The sequence below is a fragment of the Cetorhinus maximus genome, chromosome 19 (assembly GCF_964194155.1).
Source record: "Cetorhinus maximus chromosome 19, sCetMax3.hap1.1, whole genome shotgun sequence".
NCBI lineage: Eukaryota > Metazoa > Chordata > Chondrichthyes > Lamniformes > Cetorhinidae > Cetorhinus > Cetorhinus maximus.
Window position 1 is genome coordinate 19165379 of NC_135897.1, and position 22862 is coordinate 19188240.

General features: G+C 43.9%; 1 protein-coding gene and 1 long non-coding RNA gene across 2 annotated transcripts in view; one reads left to right on the forward strand and one right to left on the reverse strand.

Annotated features, from left to right (window-relative positions):
• The window catches only part of klhl6 (kelch-like family member 6), a 64035-nt gene extending 41820 nt beyond the window's left edge, over positions 1-22215 (forward strand). Inside the window, exon 7 of the mRNA XM_078563548.1 lies at positions 20975-22215. Within this exon, the coding sequence (XP_078419674.1) occupies positions 20975-21276 (302 nt within the window). The 3' untranslated portion in view covers positions 21277-22215. The remainder of the gene's footprint in view (positions 1-20974) is intronic.
• On the reverse strand, positions 5997-21444 carry LOC144693671 (uncharacterized). The gene is made up of 3 exons (XR_013579582.1): positions 21308-21444; positions 10978-11076; positions 5997-6039 (listed from the first exon to the last, which is right to left on the reverse strand). It is a non-coding gene; the product is annotated as an uncharacterized LOC144693671 (long non-coding RNA).
• Positions 22216-22862: the final 647 nt, after the last annotated feature.

The window sequence follows — 22862 nt, forward strand, 5'->3', positions numbered from 1 at the left end:
GGGTTGCTCTGAAGATGAAGTGCCATAGAGGTGCATCTTCCTTGTCTCTTGGCGAGGATTTCTGCCCATGGCTGGCCTGATAGATTGAATGGTGGGATATAAAAGGGCCAATTACCGTATGTCCTGTCCCCAGCATGTGCATAACAGATTAAATTAGGTGGCACCACACTCTTGGCGTAGCAGCAGAACAAATTTAAAGATTTCAAATTGGGTGTAGGCCTCATTCAAGCATTTAAATTAATCGAAAGATGACAAACATATTGTTATGCTCCCTCTGTTGGGTTGCTTTGCTCGCGAACATAGTTGCACGCTTATCTACCATAGGGTCAGTTGGTAAACAATCTACTGCAGGCGTAAAGACCAACATAAGATGAAGCACATGCAGTTTATTTACACAAGTAACAGAGCACTAACACAATGTGTGATTCTCAAACCAGGCCCTATTCTAAACTACTGATTAACATGGTAGGCGACATAGCCATTTGGTAACACAGTCACATGGTCAATCTGCTCACATTCTTTTAAAGTGTATTGCACCTCAGTTTAGCACACATGTCCACACTGCTCAATTCTTTGGTTGTTGTACCCCATGTAGAATTGACACTTCCCAGTTCAGAACGTCCATTCTTAAAGCTGGAGCTAACTAGTTGTTTGGACACTTGTGATGGCATTATTATTGTCTCTTTATATGTTCTTTCTGCACATTATTTTTTGCCTTATCACTTGCACTTCTCCCCGCACCCCAGTTCCTGCTGTATGGTGCGGGACAAGGTAATGCAGGACTCCTCCACATCTGGCTAGCAGCTGCATTTCTCTGCTCCACACCCTAGTACCACAGTTACTAAGCACGTGCTTATTTTTTGAATGAGTGAGCAACAATTCTGGTCCACCTCTACACCGTACAAGCAATGCTCTTCTGGCCAGCCACCCATCTTCCACCACCCATCCCTCATCCATACCTCTGCTGTCTGTATCCTAACTCACTCCAAGTTCCATTCACTTGTCACTCCCTACACTTGCCAACTTACATTGGTTCCTTGTCTGGCAATGCCTTGATCTTAAAATTCACAAACTTGTGTTCAATTGTTCTGCAGTCTTGTCCTTTCTCTGTGACCTCCTCCAAGTCAAGACCAGGAGCAATAGAAGCAGGGGGAAGCTAGATGGCCCTTTGAACCTGCTCCACTGTTCAATAAGATCATGGCTGAACTTTTACACCAACTCCACTTGCCCACCCCATACCCATATCCCTTGATTTCCTTAGTGGCCAAAACTCCTATCGATTTCAGTCTTGAACAACTCGGCAACCACAACCCTCTGGGGTAGAGAATTCCAAAGACCAACTGATTGAAAGAAGTTCCTTCTCGTCTCAGTCCTAAGTGGCTGACCTTTATCTAGAAGTTATGATCTCTGTGGTCCTCCAACTCTGGCCGTGTGCATCCCCGATTCCTTCACTTTACTATTGGTAGCTGTGCCTTTAGCTGCCTAGGCTCTAAACTCCTCTGCAATTCCATCACCAAACCTCTTTGTCTCTCCCTTTTCCTCTAAGATGCTACTTAAAGCCTACCTATCTAGTTCTTTGACTAAGCATTTCATCACCGGTCCTTTGTTCCCTTCTCATTGTAAATTTTGTGTCTGATTATTCCCTGGTGAAGCTAATAGTTAAAGATGAAAATTGTTGTTGGTGAAAATATTCTCAAACTTGGAGAGTATTTAAACCTATGTGCCTTTGCCTGTGGTGAGTTTGGTGGCGGAGGGGATGGGCATTTAATCAGATGATCATTCCCCCTCCTGCTGCCAATTGAGGCCCTTAAGGGGGCAATTAATGCCCACTTCAGAACCTTATTCAATGCTGCTGGCATTACTCAGTGGTGCGTGGGGGGTGGGGGTAGGGGTGGGGGGTGGGGCTCACCATGTGGGGAGCATGTTAAGCAAACGCTGGTGCTTTTGCTTGTGGGCACGCGGGGGTGTCTTCATTCAAAGGTGCTCAGTGTTTGATCGAGGGACCCGGCATTGTTAAGGGGGGAGGAGTGCTGAGAACTACAATGCTGCTATTACTGCTGACCCCATCCCTGAAACTCCCCTTCTGTCATCACCCCCCTGTGCCTGGGTCCCTCCTCAATCTGAGGCTGGGTGTAGTATTGGCAGCAGCCACTGCCTCTCTGGTGGCGCTGCTGAGTACAGAAGTGCTGTTGGCCTCTGATTGCTCGGCTGCTCTTGGCTGGCAAGATTTCCACCCTCTGGGGTCCATGTTTCAATTGCCTGATTGATTGGCAGCGGCTCTTCTTGAAAAGAGGCAACATGGGGTTCTCACCAGCTCTGCAGCCAGTGGCTGAGATCCCCATTGCCTCCACAAGATTCTGTCCCTCCTCTCAGCACTTTCCCAGCGATTACTCCTCTGAATGTACTGGACGTGTTCTCTGTCCATGTAACTCCAAGATTTTGATCAGGAACTCCATCATGGAGTCTTAGAAATCAGTAGGAAGCTGTGTGAGTCAGAGCTTTTGATACTGGCCGCTCATGGTTATGAACCAATAACAAGTAAGCTAACAGCCCATACATATCCATACCAATGCACAAGGGGAAAACAGTAATGCCTGAATGTATGGGCTATGGGCTGATGCTGTGCTGATGTTTGCATGTGTATGAGGGAGATGAATGGCGCACAGCATCATTCTTAGAATTTGATTGATCGTGATTATAAAAATACCGGCAGATTCTAAAAATGTGACTACTTGTAATTATAAAAACACCAGCAGATTTTGGGGCTATCAGATTTCTACCAGGTAACAGCCACAAGTAAGTTTGACAAACAGTTGAGGTAAGCATTTCTTTGGAATTGCAATATTGTATTCTGAGGAAAAATACTACAGCCTATGCTTTAGACCAGGAATGGGATTACCAGTTGTCAACAATGTTACTCCATCGAGGAATGGAACAGAATTTCTTATAATTTAATTCACGAGAATGACAGCTCTAACAGAACACAAATTTAGTGAAATATATTTTAATTGGCTTATTAAACAGACAATTAAATATGATTAAGGCATCTAGTCTCCATGGTAATTGCACAATTCAGATTATTGTAGTAAAATGCTTATGAATTATATATTTACTGCTTGAAGCAATTGCCACTTCCAATGGTGATTATGGTACTGGATAAATAATCCACAGGTCATCCTAATGATCCAGAAAATGTAAATTTAAATCCCATCATAGTAGATTGAGAATTTGAAATGTGTTTTAAAAAAATTATAGATCTTCAAATCTAAAAGGCTGATACCATGAAGCTGTTGGATTGTCATCAAAGGCCCACCTGGCGCCTCCACCCAGCTCACCAATGTCCTTCAGGAAAGGAAACCTGCCATTGTTACCCAGTCTGGCCTATATGTGACTCGTGCTCCACGCTAATGTGATTGTCCCTTACCTGCCCCCTGAAGTGGCCTAGCGAGCCACTCAATCATGCCAAACCACTGTAGCAGTTCAAGTAGCCCGTTCTTCACCTACTTCTCAAATAGTCTAGAGGGATGGGCAATTCAACAAATGCCAACATGAGAATGAATAAAACACTGCATATTTGCCTATTATCCTCTGAAGTAAAGGTTGTGGCACTTTCTTTATTGAAAAGGATTTGTGTACACCCCCAGGCTGTGCATTCCAGATCCTAACCACTTGTTGACTGAATAGGTCACCTTTGGTTCTCTTGCCAATGGGAACAGTTTGTCCCTATCTACTCTCTCTAGATCCTAATGATTTTGAACATCTCTATCAAATTTCCTCTCAACCTTTTCTTCTAAAGTAAACAGCCTCAGCTTCTCCCAGCCATCCTTGTAACTGAAGTTCTTCATCCCTGGAATCATTAATCTTTTCTGTGCCCTCTCTAAAGCCTTCACATCCTCCCTAAAGTGTAGTGTAGTGTAACTGGACACAATGCTCCAGTTGAGGGCGAACCAGTGTTTCATACAGGTTTATCATAACCTCATTGTTTTTGTACTCTATGCCTCTATTTATGAAGCCCAGGGTCCTGTATGCCTTAACAAGTGCTTTCTCAACTTGCCCTGCCAGCTTTAATGATTTGTGCACATTTATCCCAGGACCCTCTACTCCTGCACCCTTTTTTGAATTGTGTCCCTTATTTTATATTGCCTGTCCATGTTCTCCTGCCCCCCACCCCGCGCCCCCCCCCACCCCAATGTCTCACTTCACACTTCTCTAGTATTGTTTTCATCTTCCATGTGTTAGTTCATTTCACCAACCTGTCTGTCTTTTTGAACTTCTACACCATCCTCCTTGCTTCATCCACAAATTTTGTGTCATCCACAAATTTTGAATTTGTGCCCTGTACACCTAAGTCCCTGTCATTGACATAGATCAAGAAAAGCAGTGGGCCTAATAGTGAATCCAGGGAACCCCACTATAAACCTTCCTCCAGTCTGAAAAACAACCATTCACCATTACTCTCAGCCAATTTCATATCCATGTTGTCACTATGTCTTTATCCCATGGGCTTTAAACTTGCTCATAGGGCTGTCATGTTTTCTCATATCTACCCTACAAGTTTGCAGATGACACTAACTTAACACAGTAAGCTCTACAGTTGGGAGCTAAAAATTGCAAAGGGGCACAAACAAATTGAGTGAGTGGGAAAAATTGTGGCAGATGGAGTTTGATGTGGGGAAGTGGGAGATCACATCCACTTTGGATCCATTAAAAAGAAATCAGAATATTTTCTAAGCGGTGAGAGATTAGACACTGTGAAAGAGCAAAGATTTGAGGTGTCCACATACAAGTCACTAAAAAGTAGTGCACAGGCACAAGAAGTGATCAAAACAGCAAAAGGAATGGTGATCTTTACCTCAAGGGAGGTGGATTACAGAAATGAGGAGTGATGCTTCAGTTGTACAGAGCCAGACTTAGACTTCATCTGCAGTACTGGTTCAAGTCTGGACACTTCACTTCAAGATGGATATCTTGGCCTTAGAAAGAATACAGTATAAATTCACTTCAAGATGGCTTACAGGATTAAACTATTAAGACAGGCTACATAAACTTGGCTTGTATTCTCTTGCATATAGAAGGTTTAGGGCTGATCTAATTAAAGTATTTAAAATGTTGAAAGGATTCAAAAGTCTAGATACAGAGATGATATTTTCCCTGGTGGGGGAATTCCAGAATGAGGAAGCATAATCTTAAAATTAGAGCTAGAAATAAAATCAGGAAACACTTTTTTACACAAAGGGTAGTGAAAATATGTAACTCCCTCCCCTAGAAAGCTGTAGGTTAGGAACATAGGAAATAAGAGCAGGAGTAGGTCATTTGGCCCATCGAGCCTGCTCCTCCCATCAATTAGATCATGGCTGATCTTCTACCTCAATGCCATTTTCCCACACTATCCCCATGTCGCTAGCTGTCTTTAATGTCTAGAGATCTATCGATCTTTGTCTTGAACATACTCAATGACTGAGCCTCTATAGTCCTGTGCGGTAGAGAATTCCCTTTATGTCTTGAGTCTGAGCTCACTAGTCAAGTAAACTCGAATTGCACGCCTTCATATACGCTTGTTAGTTGATGCTCGCTATCAATAATGGAGAGAGAGTGTTATAAGAACAAACTGTGGTTGTGTAATGCAACAGAGGGCAGAGCACTAAATCCTTGTGTGGTCCCACAGCCACCTTCAGCTCTAGACTTACAGTTGACCAGTAGCCTGTGCTATACAGTGATTGGTCAATACTATAACATGGTTAATCCACTTGCATTCTCTTAAAGGTACATAGTCCTCCACTTTACCACATCCCTCACCCTTTGCTTAAAAAATACAGTTGACAAACTTAATAACTTGAACTATTTATACTAATAACTATTTACAAATCAAGTATCTCAGGAGGCTTTCTCAGACGTTTTGAGCGTCTCAGTTCAACGACCTTGGCTGGTTTTTCTGAGACCTCCTTTTCAGGGGACAGTTGTCCACCAGGTTCGTCGGTGGATGATTTGATCATCTTCTGGGTGTGGTCACGTTCACTTTTGCTGCCTCTCCCCTCCAAGCTGAAACAGATAAAGGGCAACAAGCACAATGCACAGAGAGAAAAAAAAATGTGTTTCTTTTCGAGGATTGTCAATAATTCCTCTTTTTCTTCCTGTGCCCTCTTCTTGGTAGCACTGATCTGTATCTCGGTCTCCTCTTTAATTTCGCTATTGGCTGGACTAGACTCAAGTGCGAGTTGAATGTGACTGAGCTCAGTAGTTGGGTTTTCCGACAGCTCTCCTGAGAACTCGGGGCCTTCTAGTTTTCTGCAGGGCTTTTATGCAGCTGCTGCTTCAGCTCTTTCAGTTCTTTCCTATTCTCATTAATAGTTTCTGGGAGAATCTCATATTGTTGCCCCTTCTCAGCTAATTTGTTCCTTAACTCTTCCATTTCTTATCTTTTCAGTGGCACAAATTGGGAGCTGAATTTTGTAGCTCATGAAAGTCCTTTAATAGGTTTTCCTTTTCTTTTTGAAGGATGCTAACTTCAGCTTGAACTCTGTCCCAGTGCAACACTTTGACGGGTTTCTCCCGTTGGGTCTTCGCGCACTCATTTTTTTCCTGCAGTAACACTTCTAGTTTCCAACTGGGAACTGAGTGGGCCCTCAAGGTTTATCTCTCCCAGGCAGTTCCTTCTGAGGAGACTTGGTCCCCTGCCTGATATTACAAATAGGGGAATTTTGCAGACTGTTCCTCATACTGCACCTTGACTTGACATATCCCTTTCTGTCTTATTTCTTCACCTGTGTATGTTCTCAGTTTAATGTCCGAAACTTCCAATTTTAAAGGATGGGTTCCTTTATTCGAGTATCTGAATGTCTATTCTTCAATGACGGACATCAACGCTCCAGTATCAACTTCCATTGACTATAATGACCGCTTGGATTGGGCTCATTTTTACCCACTTTCAGGTTATATAATGAATGGATGTCCGATTCCATTTCTTCTGGTTCTTCCATGAGACATATTTCATGATTTCTCTTTTTGTCTTTAAAATGCAGTCTCAGCCTATCTCTGCACTGCCGCATTATGTGACCATAGCGGTGGCAGAAAAAGCATTCGACTTGTTTGAATTGTCGATTACCCACTGGATGCCTGGATGCATGTCTCTCATTCATTTTGTGGGCTTTCACTGTGGTACAGCTGATTTTTTACTGATCTGTACATGGGGGCTGTTTCCCGGCTTTCTGTGGGGTCCGATGTTTTTGCGCCTTTTGTTGCTGGTCTGTCCCGCCCTACCAGATAGATGGCGCCATTTTGTGTATCTCTTACAGCTTACAAATTTCTAACAGCACACTCCATGGCTGTGGTTATTTCTAATGCCTTATTGAAGTCTAGATTAGTTTCGACTAGCAGACAACTTTGAATGCTATCATCTCCAATCCCGCATATCAGTCGGCCTCTCAACATATCACTAATAGACGTTCTGAATTTGCAATGTTCAGTTAATGCCTTTAAAGCAGAAACATAGTCAGCTATTGTCTCCCCTGGAAGTCTATAACTTGAAGCGCTGCATAGTGACTGAGGGCTTTGGTCTTAAGTGGTTTTGTACAATTTTTCTTAACTGTTTGAAAGCCTATGAGTTGGAGATGTTAGGTGAGGCTGTGGATCAGCCCATACATTTTGCTCCCACATGTGGATAAAAGAATCGTCCTCTTCTTTTCTTCTCTTGTGATGTCATTAGCAGTAAAAAAGAACGCTAGGCACTCAACATATTGAGGCCAGTCATCTGAAATGGGGTCGAATGGATTGACACACCCAAACTGCAGCATCATGAACAACTGCAAGGGGACTGCACTTTCGATGGCTTCCCAGTTAATGACAAATTCAGGTGTTTGGCTTACCGCGACTTTCTTGACTGCCATCGATTGATTCGTGTTTTGCCTTCTGCAGAGTTGCCCTCTCTCTGGGGTCCCTTATAACTTTCTGCCTATAGCCATTTTTCGTGCATGTACCTCTTTAAATGTATTGCCACTTTAAGAGCAGTAACCATTTTTTCTTTCAACTCCGTCTCTGCAGCTGTCGGCTTTTCTGTGCTGTGTTTCCCGCTCTTTTCGAGTTTTGGCGGGATCTCCACAATCACGATTCTGCAGGTTTTCTTTCTTTTTTCTTTCAAACTTAAAACTGCAGCACTGCTTTCTGCTCTGATTGCCGTCTATTTCATAACTGAAGTACAGATTCTCTTCCTAGTGATTTGCTCACCCGTGTCGTGCATTCTCACTCAGGGGTCTTACAATTTTGCTATGTTCTTCCCCGTCGCCAATTTTATGTCTTTAGTCTATGAGTTCACTAGTCGAGTAAACTCGAATTGCACATCTTCATATACACTAGTTATTTGATGCTCACTATCAATAACGGAGAGAGACCGACATAAGACCAAACTGTGATTGTTTATTGCAACAGAAAGCAGAGCACTAAATCCTTGCATGCCCCCACAACCACCTCCAGCTCTAGACTTACAGCTGACCAGTAGCCCATGCTGTACAGTGATTGGTCAGTACTGTCACATGGTTAGTCCACTTGCATTGTCTTAAAGTTACATGGTATCCACTTTACCACAATTCCAAAGATTTACCACCCTGTGTGTGAAGAAATTCCTTCTCATCTCAGTCCTAAATGGCCTACCCCTTATTCTGAGGCTGTGTCCCGTGGTTCTAGACACCCCAGCCAGGGGAAATATTCTTCCTGCATCTACTTAGTCGAGCCCTGTAAGAATTTTGTATGTTTCAACAAGATTGCCTCTCATTCTTCTAAACTCTAGAGAATATAGGCCCTGTCTCCTCAATTGTTCCTCATAGGACAATCCTGCCATCCCAGGAATCAGTCTGACAAAACCTCCGTCTATGGCAAGTAAATGCTTCCTTAGGTAAGGAGACCAAAACTGTATGCAATACTCCAGGTGCAGTCTCACCAAGACTCTAGACAATTGCAGTAAGACATCTTTACTTCTGTACTCAAATCCTCTTGCAATAAAAGCCAATGTACCATTTGCCTTCCTAATTGCTTGCTGCACCTGCATGTTAGCTTTCAGTGACTCATGAACAAGGACACCCAAGTCCCTTTGGACATCAACACTTCCCAACCTCTCACCATTTAAAAAAAAAACTCTGCATTTCTGTTCTTTTCCACCAAAGTGGATATCATCACATTGTATTCCATCCGTTATCTTCTAGCCCCCTCACTTACCCTGTCTAAATCCCATTGAAACTTCTTTGCATCCTCCTCACAACCCACATTTCTACCTAGTTTTATGTCATTCCAACCAAAGTTGGAAATATTACATTTGGTTCCCACATCCAAATCATTGATATAGATTGCAAATAGCTGGGGCCCAAGTACTGATCCTTGTGGTACCCCACCAGTGATAAACTGCCAGCATGAGAATAACCCGTTATTCCTACTCTGTTTTTTGTCCGTTAACCAATTCTCAATCCATGTCAGTATATTACCTTCAATCCCATGGTATCTAATTTTTTTTACTAACCTCTTGTGTGGGATCTTATCAAAAGCCTACTGAAAATCCAAATATACCACATCCACTGGTTCTCCCTTATCTATCCTGCTAGTTACATTCTCAAAAAACTCCAACAGGTTTGTCAAACATGATTTCGCTTTCATAAATGAATGTCGACTCTGCCCAATCCTACTATTATTTTTGAAGTGTTCAGTTATGACATTCTTTATAATAGAGTCTAACATTTTTCCTAGCACTGATGTCAGGCTAGCAGGTCTGTAGCTTCCCGTTTTCTGGGATGTAGATCATCAGGTCCAGGGGATTTATCAGCTTTCAGTCCCATTAATTTCTCCATTATTACTTTTTACTAATACTAATTTCTTTCATACATTTCTTACATACTTATAGAAGCTTTTACAACCCATTTTTATGTTTCTCGCTAGTTTATTCTCATATTCTATTTTCCCCTTCTTTATCAGTTTCTTGGTTCTCCTTTGCTGAATTTTAAAAAGCTCTGAATCCTCAGGCTTAGTACTGTTTTGGGCAATCTTATAAGCCTCTTCCCTTGATCTAATAGAATTTTAAAATTCTCTTGTTAGCCACAGTTGGATCACTTTTCCTATTGGGTTATTGTGCCTCAAAGGAATGTATATATGTATATTTGTTGTAAACCATGTATTAATTATTTAAATGTTAGCCATTGCCTGTCTACCATCATACCTTTGAATGTAGTTTCCCAATCTACCACAGCCAACATGCCCTCATACCTTCATAGTTTCCTTTGTTTTGATTTAAGACCCTAGCTCCAGATTGAAAAATATCACTTTTAAACTTAGAATTTTACGTTATCATCTTATGGTTACTGTTCCCTAGAGTCTCCTTTACAATGAGATTATTAATTAGCTCTTTCACATTGCACAATGCTAGAACTAAAATAGCCTGCCCCCAAGTTGGTTCCTCAACAAACTGTTCTAGATTGGAGTTGGCTTTGGCTGAACTCCTCTGAGAAACCACCACCCTCACTGGTGTTCGGTGACCAAAACGGAACACTGGTTAGTGAGCGAGGTAGGCTCGGGGGAACTCCTGCACTACCTGTCTGGACGTCCTACACTGGCAGTCAGCCATTCCCTCTCTGCCTGTACTCTCTTAACCTGCTATACACGTAGTTTTCAGCCTCAAAGATGCACCACAGTGACTCCAGCCATCGCTCGAGTTCCAAAACCTGGAGCTCAAGTTTTGGCAGCTGGTGACCCTTCCTGCACATGTGGTTGTCCAGGCCACAGGAAGTGGCCACGGCTCTCTACATGTTACAGGATGGGCGTTACACCCAGCTGAGCGGCCCTGCCATTTCTGAACTTTGCTTTATAGGCTGTTTCTTATAAACTGGAGATTAGAAGCCTAGATCCTACTGCTAATAAGCTTTACTACTGCTAGTAATCTTTACTACCATTAATAAAATCCAATAAATTATTCAAGTTTTGAAAGGTAAATGAGAAAATACTCACCAACCAATTACTTATCTGTTTTCCTGTGGCGTCACATTTTTCTCAGAATTTGGCCGGTCTGAAGACTGAGGCTGGAATTTTCTGGCCCCTCTTTTGGTCCTGCCAAAGTCAATGGCCGCATCCGTCATGGGGGTACCCACTACAGCGGGGCCAGAAAATTCTGGCCTGAGTCTCTCTCTCTCTCACTCTCTCTCTCTCTCTCTCTCTCTCTCACACTCTCTCACTCACTCACACTCACTCACTCACACTCTCTCACTCACTCACTCTCTCTCTCTCTTTCACTCACTCACTCACTCACTCACTCACTCACTCACTCACTCACTCACTCACTCACTCACTCACTCACTCACTCACTCACTCACTCACTCACTCACTCACTCTCACTCACTCACTCACTCACTCACTCACTTTCTCACTCTCTCTCACACTCTCTCACTCATTCTCTCTCTCTTTCACTCACTCACTCACTCACTCACACTCACTCACTCACTCACTCACTCACTCACTCACTCACTCACTCACTCTTTCTCACTCTCTCTCTCTCTCACACACTCTCTCACTCACTCACTCACTCTCTCTCTCTTTCACTCACTCACTCACTCACTCTCTCTTTCACTTTCTCTCTTTCACACACTCTCTCTCTCACACACTTCTCACATTTTTTTAAGACTCCCTGGAGCCACCTGGGACTCTGGAACAATTGGAACCATTCAGACTGAGATTGATAGTTTTTTTGGGGGTAAGGGTATTAAGGGATATGGAGCAAGTGGATAATTAAAACTGATACAGATTAGCAGTGATTTAATTGAATGGCGGCACAGGCTCAAGGGACTGAATGACCTATTCCAATTCCAATGTTTCCTATTCGTGAAGTCATTGGGTTTCAGCTTCACAGAACAACAAATTGAACTGTGCAATGTGAGCCCAAAACATCAGTAAAAATATCAAAACCGTGTGCAATAAAAAGCAAATTATTTAGTCATCTTGAGGCAATAAGCCTTGGCCATAGGCCTGTATTCTGGGTTGTGGCTGGTATCTTACCAAATCCCAGACTGACCAGCCACCACTGGGATCTAAGCAGGTCCTTAGGCTGTGTGGATGGATGGAGGACCCAGGGGGGCATTTTACCAATGGTAGCCAATTAGGACGCTGTAACAGGTTTGAACAAGAAATAGATAAACTTTATTGCAGAGAGCTTTTCAGGTGCTACATGCTCGATCAGGACTCTTGTCAGGAAGCCCCACCCCCTGGATTGCCCGTGCTTAGGGCTCATTGGGTGGAACCTCCAAGAGCATCACCTAACCCTTGATAGACAGCAGGAGAGGCTATACCTTCAGTTACTAAATTTCCTCCCCCTTTAGTTTTTTACAGTTTCTATTTACAGGGAATATTTGAATATCCAACAACATATACATATATACAAATTCAGGTGATTAAAAATTAATTTTCTGAGATGCTCTCCTTATATGGCTAGAGCGGCATAGCTCTACCACTTGAGGTTCCTCAACAGGATTGGCATGATCAAGAACTGCAGCATGACACACATTAGAAAGTGGCAGTTCTGGGTTTGGCAACTCTATAGAGACATCGGGCATGTCTATTCTAGGTCGATCTGTCACCTTAGGGATTGATGGTTCACCGTTAATCATAGGTGGAATAGTTGGTTGTTGGAAGGTCTCTCTATCATGAATATGGTCCACGTGCTTACGAAAGATTCTATTTTCCACTTACACTTAGAAGGATAAGGGACCGGTCTCTGAATCCAACAAGGTCCACTTCTGAAATTTTGCATGAATACTGTGTCACCTACACTGAATGTGCAAGCTTTGCTGTGAATATCATGATTCAATATTTGATTACTCTGATTCCTCTCTACCTTCCCCTCTAAGTTTGGAAAAACCAGAGTTAACCTTGTACTTGGGTGGTGTTTCATCAATAATTCAGATGGTTTTGAACCTGTAGTCGCATGTGGCGTTGTGTGATAACTGAGAAGAAAGTGGGAAAGTCGAGTTTCTACAGTACCTTCTGATAATCTCGTCATACCAGACTTGAATGTTTTCACAGCTCTCTCAACTAAACTATTTGATGAGGGATGGTAAGGGGCTGTTTTAATATGTCTGATTCCATTTAAATTCATGAATCTCTGTACTGCTAAAGACCGTACCATTATCAGAAACAACGATTTCCAGTAGGCCATGTATGCTAAAACAATGATGCAGCTTCTAGATGGTTTCACTCGATGTTGGTGATTTGACTTTGTATACATCCATCCATTTAGAATGCGCATCTATGATCAACAAATACATGGTCCCTAAGAATAGAACTGCATAATCAATATGTAGTCTAACCCAGGATGGACCAGGCCACTGCCACAGGTGCAGGGGAGCTGAAACAGGCAACTTGTGTTGTTGTTGACAGTGGAAACAGTGCTTGACCATGCTTTCACTGTCACCGTCAATGTCTGGCTACCAGACATAGCTTTGTGCAAACATTTTCATCTTTGATATGCCTGGATGCGCATTGTGAAGCTCTGCCAAGAGTGGTTCTCTTCCTTGTGAAGGGATGACAACTCTTGTTCCCCACAACAAAATTCCATCTTGACAGCTTAACTCTGTGTTTCAGGCATGGAATGGTCTCAACTGTTTGAGAACAGGCGAATTTGACCATTCTTGCAAAACAAAGTCTCTGACTTTCAACAATATTGGATCTCTGTTCATCCAATTTCTAATTTGCTTTGCACACGCAGGTGAAGAATCCAAGTAATTGACCTTATAGCATAACTTCATGTGGCACAATGCTATCTGGTAACGGGAGACAACTGAGTGCCTCTGCATTTGCCATATACAAGCCAGGATGGTGCAAAAAAGTACATTCGTATGCAGATACTATCAAAGCCCCATGTTGTATTCGTGCTGATGCTATTGGCGGAATGGCCTTATCCTCACTGAATAACCCATTAATGGTTTATGGTCCGACACAATGGTGAAATGTCATCCATGCAGATACTGGTGGAATTTCTGCATTCTGAATATCACCAATAAACCTTCCTTTTGTTGCTGGGAATAATCCTTCTTGGCTGTGGAGAGGGTTCTTGAGACATAGCCAATGGGCCTTTCTGATCCATTTTCCATTCTGTGTGATAACACAGCTCCCATATCATAAGCAGAGGCATCACATGTTAATACCAACTCCTTCCCTGGATCGTAATGTACCAATAATCACGATGAACCTAATAATTTCTTTACTCTCACAAAAGCTTCTTCCTGTTGTGAATTTCATGATCAATGGTGATTTTTTTTAACAAGTGTAATGGTGCTAACACCGTTGATAAGCTTGGCAAGAAGCAGCTATAGTAATTGATCATACCCAGGAAAGACTTGAGTTTGGTTACATTAGACGGTGAGGGCGCATTTTTTATTGCCCGATCTTTCTCTTCTACAGGATGCAAACTCATGGTGTCCGCCCTGTGACCCAGGTAAATAACTTCTGGCACTTGAAATGTGCATTTTTCCTTCTTTAATCGTACGCTGGCTTCCATGAACCCTCTTAACGCCTCCTCCAGGTTGGCCAAGTGTTCGGTCTCGGTTGACTCTGTGATCAGAACATCATCTCGGTTTACTACCACTCGGGGAAGTCCTTGCAAAAGACTCTCCATTGTTCTTTGGAAGATAGTGCATGCAAACGATACTCCAAAGGGTAGGCCAGTATACTGATAAAGACCCTTATCTGTGTTGATAGTCACGTATTCTCTTGATGTACTATCCGGTTTTAATTGTTGGTAGGCGTGGCTAATATCCAATTTTGCATAGGACTTGCCACCAGCAGGCTTTGCATATATGTTGTCTATCCTTAGAATGGAGCACTTGTCTATTTTGGCTGCCTTGTTTATGGTCAGGCTTAACCACTGGAACTATGGGTGCTGCCAATTCTGAGAATTGGACAGGTTGGATGATGCCCAGTTTTTCTAACCGGCACAGTTCTACATCCGCCTTTTCCTTCAACGCATAAGGCCTGGCCTTAAAGAAACATGGTGTTGCCTGAGGATCCACTTATATTTTTGCTTGCAAGCCTTTTAACGTGTCTAATTCATCCTGAAATGCATTGTCATATTTAGGGGGAGGCAATAGCATAGTGGTATTGTCACTGGCCTAGTAATCCAGAGACCCAGGGTAATGCTCTGGGGACCTGGTTTCAAATCCTGCCAAGGCAGATGAAAATCTGGAATTAAAAGTCTAATGATGGCCATGAACCCATCTGGTTCACTAATGCCCTTTTAGAGAAGCAAACCGGCCATCCTGTCTGGCCTACATGTGACTCCAGACTCCAGCAATACATGGTTCACTCTGAAAGGCCTAGCAAGCCACTCAGTTGTATCAAACCACTACAAAGTCTCAAAAAGAGGAATGAAACCGGGTGGACCGCCCGGTATCGACCTAGGCACCAGAAATGACAACGACATCTCAGCCCTGTCAACCCTGCAAAGTCTTCCTTACTAACATCGGGGGGCTAGTGCCAAAATTGGGAGAGCCTTACAAGCAACAGCCTGACATAGTCATCCTCACAGAATCATATCTTACAGATAATGTCCCAGACACGACTTGGAGCTAGCACCACTACTGACCGAGCTGGCCGAGTCCTAAAGGACATAGCTGCTAGACTGGATCTGCAGCAAGCAACAAGAGGGAAAAACATACTTATCCTCACCAACCTGCCTGCTGCAGATGCATCTGTCCATGACTGAATTGGTAGGAGTGACCACCACACAGTTGTTGCGGTTGCCTTCACATTGAAGACACCCTCCATGGAGTTGTGTGGCACTACCACTGGGCTAAATGGTTTTGAACAGATCTAGTTCAAGACTGGGCATCTATGAGGCACTGTGAGCCATCAGCAGCAGCAGAATTGTACTCAAACACAATCTGTAACCTCATGGCCTGGCCCTACTCTACCATTACCATCAAGCCAGGGGATCAGCCCTGGTTCAATGAAGGGTGCAGGAGAGCATGCCAGGAGCACAGACATACCTAAAAATGAGGTGTCAACTTGGTGAAGCTATAACACAGGACTACTTGTGTGCTAAACAGCATAAGCAGCAAGTGATAGACAGAGCTAAGCCATCCCACAACCAATGGATCAGATCTAAGCTCTGCAGTCCTGCCACATCCAGTCGTGAATGGTGGTGGACAATTAAACAACTCACTGGAGGAGGAGGCTCCACAAATATTTCTATCCTCACTGATGGAGGAGCCCAGCATGTCAATGCAAAAGGTAAGGCTGAAGCATTTGCTACAATCTTCAGCCAGAAATGCTGAGTGGATGATCCATCTTGGCCTCCTCCGGAGGTCCCCAGCATCACAGATGCCAGTCTTCAGTCAATTCGATTCACTCCACTTGATACTAAGAAACAGCTGAAGGCATTGGATACTGCAAAGGCTACGGGTCCTGACAATATTCCAGCAATAGTGCTGAAGACTTATGCCCCAGAACTTGCCGCACCCCTAGCCAAGCTGTTCCAATACAGCTACAACACTGGCATCTACCCGGCTATGTGGAAAATTGTCCAGGTATGTCCTGCACACAATAAACAGGACAAATCCAACACAGCCAATTACCGCTCCATCAATCTACTCTCGATCATCAGTAAAGTAATAGAAGGGGTCATCAACAGTGCTATCAAGCGACACTTGCTTAGCAATAACCTGCTCAGTGATGCCCAGTTTGGGTTCTGCAAGGGCCACTTGGCTCCTGACCTCATTTCAGCTTTGGTTCAAACATGGACAAAAGAGCTGAACTCCAGAGGTGAGGTGAGAGTGACTGCCCTTGACATCAAGGCAGCATTTGACCAAGTGTGACATCAAGGAGCCCTAGCAAAACTGGAGTCAATGGGAATCAGAGGGAAAACTCTCCATTGGTTGGAGTCATACCTAGCACAAAGGAAGGTGGTTGTAGTTGTTGGAGATCAGTCATCTCAGCTCCAGGACATCACTGCATGAGTTCCTCAGGGTAGTGTCCTCGGCCCAAGCATCTTCAGTTGCTTCATCAATGACCTTCCTTCCATCAGATCAGGAGTGAAGATGTTTGCTGATGATCGCACAATGTCCAGCACCATTCGCGACTCCTCAGATATGAAGCAGTCCATGTCCAAATGCATTAAGACCTGGACAATATCCAGGCTTAGGCTCACAAGTGGCAAGTAACATTTGAGCCACAAGTGCCAGGCATGAACATCTCAAACAAGAGAGAATCTAACCATCGCCCTTCACATTCAATGGCATTACCGTCACTGAATCTCCCACTATCAACATTCTGGGAGTTACCATTGACCAGAAGCTGAACTGGACTAGCCATATAAATACTGTGGCTACAAGAGCAGGTCAGAGGCTAGAAATTGTGTGATGAGTAACTCGCCTCCTGACTCCCAAAAGCCTGTCCACCATCTACAAGGCACAAGTCAGGGGTGTGATGGAATACTCCCCTCTTGCCTGGATGACACAATGCTCAAGAAGCTTGACACTATCCAGGACAAAGCATTCCGCTTGATTGGCACCACATCCACAAACATTCACTCCCTCCACCACCGATGCACAGTAGCAGCAGTGTACACCATCTACAAGATGCACTGCAGGAATTCGTCAAGGCTCCTTAGACAGCACCTTCCAAACCCACGATCACTACCATCTAGAAAGACAAGGGCAGCAGATGGGTGGTGGTGTTCCCATCTGGAAGTTCCCCTCCAAGCCACACACCATCCTGACTTGGAAATATATCACCGTTCCTTCATTGTCACTGGGTCAAAATCCTGGAGCTCCCTTCCTAACAGCACTGTGGGTGTACCTATACCACATGGACAGCAGCAGTTCAAGAAGGCAGCTCACCACCACCTTCTCAAGGGCAACTAGGGATGGGCAATAAATTCTGGCCCAACCAGCGAAGCCCACATCCCGTGAATGAATAAAAAAAAAATCTTTAGCAGTCCAGGAACTTCCTGTTTCAGGTGAAATATCTCAGACCAGTCAAGCTTGATTTTCTGTAACCAATCTTGGCCTAGCAGACTGGGTCCTTCTGCTTTCACTATTATCACAGGCAACTGGGCTGTCTGTTGCCTATAAGATACTGGTACTGTGGCAATGTCCTTTACCTGAATAGACTCTCCCGTGTATGTCTTTAATTTAGCGGTTGTCTGCTCCAGGTTTAGTGGCTGGGTACCTTCACTAAGGTATTTGAAAGTGTGCTCTCCCACCACTGTAGTTGAGGCTCCCGTATCCGCCTCCGTTATTAGTGGCTTCTCATTAACTTGGATTGTGAAGATTCAGTTCTTACAGCGGTTACGTTTTATAGGGAATAGATGTCGGTGTCGGCAGCTTCAGGTTCTGCTGTATTTATGGGCTGTTTTGACATCGCCCTGCATTGCCTTACAACATGACCTTTCTTATGACAGTAATGGCATTCTACCTCCTTGAATCCAAAGGTGTCCGATTTGTGGTCACCCCCACATCTAGAACAAATTAACCTCGAAGTTGCTGCTGAAGTGTTTCCACTAGGTCTTTTCATATTTCTAACAGCGGACATTGCCTCTCGCTTCGATGCTCTAGGTCTGGTTTTCGTGCCACGCTCGGTGGTAGGTTCCCACCCCACATGAAGATGAGCCCCCCATTGTAGGTGTTGCAAAGTCTGCGAATCTCCCACAGCACTTTCCATGGCGAGGGAGATTCGGTGCACTCATGTTAACAAGGTGAGGTGCAGCGTTGGAGCTATTTTACCCTCCGTCAAATGTAATGACTCGACAGAGCGGATAGGTTTCAACAAGAAACAGATAAACTTTATTATAGAGAGCTTTTTAGGAGCTACATGCTTGGTCAGGAAGCCTCACCCCTCGGATTGCCCACGCTTAGGGCTTATTGGTCGGAGCCTCCCAGAACATCACATGACCCCTGATACACAGCAGGAGAGGCTACACCCTCAGTCACCACAGAGGCCCAATTAGAAGTCCGGCAGCTTAGCAGCGCCACCGATAGTGGTGGCCACGGCCAAAGCTGCAGGAAGAAGGCCAATACTCGAGAGGGACTTCAATTTACATATAGATTGGGTAAACCAAATTCAGACAATTGTTGTGGAGGGTGAATTCCTGGAATGCATACAAGATGGTTTTCTAGAACAGTTTGTTGAGGAACCAATTAGGGAACGGGCTATTTTAAATCTAGTATTGTGCAATGAGAAAGGGGTAATTAATAATCTCAGTGTCAAGGGGCCTCTAGGGAAGAATGATCATAACATGATAGAAATTTACATTGTTATTCAATTGGATGATGCTTGACTGTCAGCCAAATAACCTCTTTTCCCCATTTTCAATATTTTTACACCTGGCAAAGAGAAAAGTTCAAAGAAAATGACAAAAAAACCCCAATCTTTTCTAATGTCCCAATGATTTTTCTCCAGGATTGCACACAGCAGCACCCAGGAAATTAATCTTCAATCCTGGAGGGTTGGCAACCATATTTGCCTGGCGGCGTCTGTGCATGGTGGGGGCCCATTCCGTCACTGGGAAAATGCCAACAGGGGTGGGGGGTGGCCATTAATTGGCTGCCCACCTCCGTCAGAAGGCAGCTGCCCTACTGATGCCCCTGCTGTTGAGAATATCCTGTGGTGGCGGGAAGTCATCAGGTTCCCCTCCCAAAGCCTTCTGCCCCCCTTTATACAAGGCCTCCTGCCTCCCAGCCGGTCTCCAGAGGGCTGGTAAAATTCAGACCCATGTTTCAGTTGTACTTAGTTTTAATGAGTTGCCTGATCTTTTGTGCTATGTCAGATTTTCTGAGCTGTTTGTCAACTTTTTTGAGTTTCCTAAGTTGGGCATCTGTGAAAAATGCAGCTGTCTCGTATTAGCAATCGCTGGTCGATGCCATTTTTAATAAAAACAGAAAATGCTGGAAAAGCTCAGCAGGTCTGGCAGCATCTGTGGAGAGAGAAACAGAGTTAACGTTTCGAATCTGTGTGACTCTTCTTCAGAGCTAAAGAGAAGTAGAAATCACAAAATCCATCACATTTCTACTTCTCTTTAGCTCTGAAGAAGAGTCACACAGATTCGAAACGTTAACTCTGTTTCTCTCTCCACAGATGCTACCAGGCCTGCTCAGCTTTTCCAACATTTGTTTTTATTTCAGATTTCCAGCATCCACAGAACTTTGCTTTTATCTAGATGCTATTTTTGTGGTGGGACATATGTGAAGAGCAAACAATAGCGCCATCCTCTGGACAATCTTTTGTTACTGAAGAAGCTTCTTCACAATAATTTCATGAGACTAATTTCTATCCATTGTAACTATTGGGTGGATTAGTTAGTTGATAAACCCAAAACGGGCACCAAAAGAGCCGCTGATGGAAGGAATTGTAATTTGGGTAACAGGGTTCGAACAGTAGGGGACATAAGTTCTGATTTCAAAAAGAGAGAAGCAGGCAAACAGGGACAATCGAGTAGAAGAATAAGTTACCTGGGGAAGGACATTGAAACGGACAGTGTTTATGGAGTCAAGGAACAATTTAATGTGATTCTGGGGAAACAAGAGATTGAGGGATTGAGTAAGAAGGTGAGAAGGTAGCATTGAGGGATACGGTGAAAGGGTGGGTTGGTACGCGCGACTGATACAGTGAGTTAGATACGTGGGGGTGAGGAATATAGTGAAATGGGTAGGTGAGGGTGGGGGACATGGAGAAGTGGGTAGGTGAGGGTGGGGGATGTGGTGTGGGCATGAAGTCAAAAGATGAGGAGTTGTAGGTAGGTGGAAGGTGGGCTGGGTTGTTGGAGAAATCATGGCCAAAATAAGTGGTAGGTGAAGGGGGAAATCTTTGATCTCCCTTGGGTTTTCATTATACTGTCATAATGGAATACTGCATTGAGCTGGAATATCCTTCGACCAAACCACCATCCTTGGTTTCCTACTATACTCCAGCCTCAGTAAACTCTGACTGCTGCTTTAATCTCTCTCTCTCTCTCTTTCCCAAGGCGGTGCAATGAAGGCCCTTTACTGCTACAGCCCCGTTGAAGACTTGTGGACTCTGGTCACACAGTTTGGTCATGAACGCGCCAGCTGCGGGATTGCGGCCTGCAACAACAAACTCTTCATCACCGGCGGCCGCGACGAGAAGAACGAGGTTATTGCCACCGTCTTGTGCTGGGACACAGAGAAGGAAAAGCTGACGGAGGAGTGTGTCTTGCCCCGTGGGGTATCGCACCACGGCAGTGTCACCGTTAGGAAGTCCTACACACACATCCGTCGCATTGTTCCCGGAGCCGTCTCCGTATGACAGTCGGCAGAATCATGGGCAACTTACTCACCTCCTGAGGGGCTGCCTCAGGGCTTCCCATGAGTCTGCGTTCTCCTGAACTTCTATCTCAACCTTTGGATGTGTTTAACAAAACATTTTCCTGTCACCACGATTTGATCCTTTTGGATGTCACCAGAGAAATGGCTGTACGATCTTTGCACACGAACCTTGTGGGACAAACACTGCATTGTGAAAATATTTGGGAACTGGAATCTAATCCAAAAAGATTCCTTACATTTTTTGGCTAATAAAGCAGCTACACACTAGACATAGAGGATACGCACTGGGTAAACATTGCAATATATTGGAAACACATTGGGAACAGAAAGATATGGAGTAAATATGTTGGAGCAGAGGTATATAGAAAGGATACAACACTGGTTCAATGAGTTAAATTATGGGGACAGGTTGCATAGACTAAGCTGGTGGGCAAGGATATTATGGAACCAAGGTGAGTAGTTAGAGTAAAGATACAGATCAACCATTGTGGCCCAGATCTCGTGGTCCTAATAAAGGCAATGCTATCGGGGTTCAAAAGGGAGTCGCAGCTGCCAACATCTGCACATGCACAGACTTATGCTGGCAAAAGGAAGTAGTGATACTTGAGAATGTGCTCCTCCAGAGCTTCTGATAATGGTCCTGCTGGGCCACTTTGTAAAATGGCAGGGACCTGTATTTAATGAATTTGGGCTGATTGCCCACAAATAACACTGGGTTTAACGCTATTTAAATGAGAGCTGATATTAGCAGGTGTAAAGCCTGATGATGAGTGGTTCAGCCATGTATTAGATACTATAAATCCCTTTAATACGTTACAAATCTCTGCAACATGACATCCTCCAGCTCATAATGATGCTATTCCCAAAACATTTTTCTTAAATTTCAGATAAATTTGTCTTTGCATATTTGTACAATATCGATATGGTTTTATTTGTGTGTTTTATTTCTGACTTAGCTGTGCCCTGCAGATTCTGCTTGCACAGCTCCCATGGGGAAAAGGGCAAGAGGTTGGGAGACGGAGGGAGGGAGAGACTTTCAACTCCCTGGGAAAATGGTAAGGGATACTCAGGCTTGAAGTTTAGATAAAATACTAGCAAGATAAGTGGGAATAAAATTAAATTATGTAAAAAATCTCACAGATAAGAAAGGATTTTTATATAAAGTCTCATAGGCAAAAAAAATATATAATTAAACTGGGCTGGTGCAGAAACTAAAGGAGAAAACAAATTGTGAGTTGAGCTGAAAGTTCTGCATATTTCTTAACGTGTTTAAAAGTGTTGAAAGTCATTGGCCCAAATCTTCCGATATGGGGAGAGACCTCCTGCTACACCCCGGGGCCCTGAGGAAGTCCCAGCACACGCACATCCACGCTACCTAGGCAAGATGTTTAAATTTATGGGCCCCAATCTTCCGAGCAGTGGCAATCACTCTCAGGTTACCAATCTGCTCCGATTTTTAAAAATAGTGCCAGAGCTCCACATTTCTCGCCCAGACTTCCGAACCAGGCCTCTGTGGAGTGTAACTGTTCTCGGAGTCCATCCTCATAGTGCAAGATTGTCAGGGGA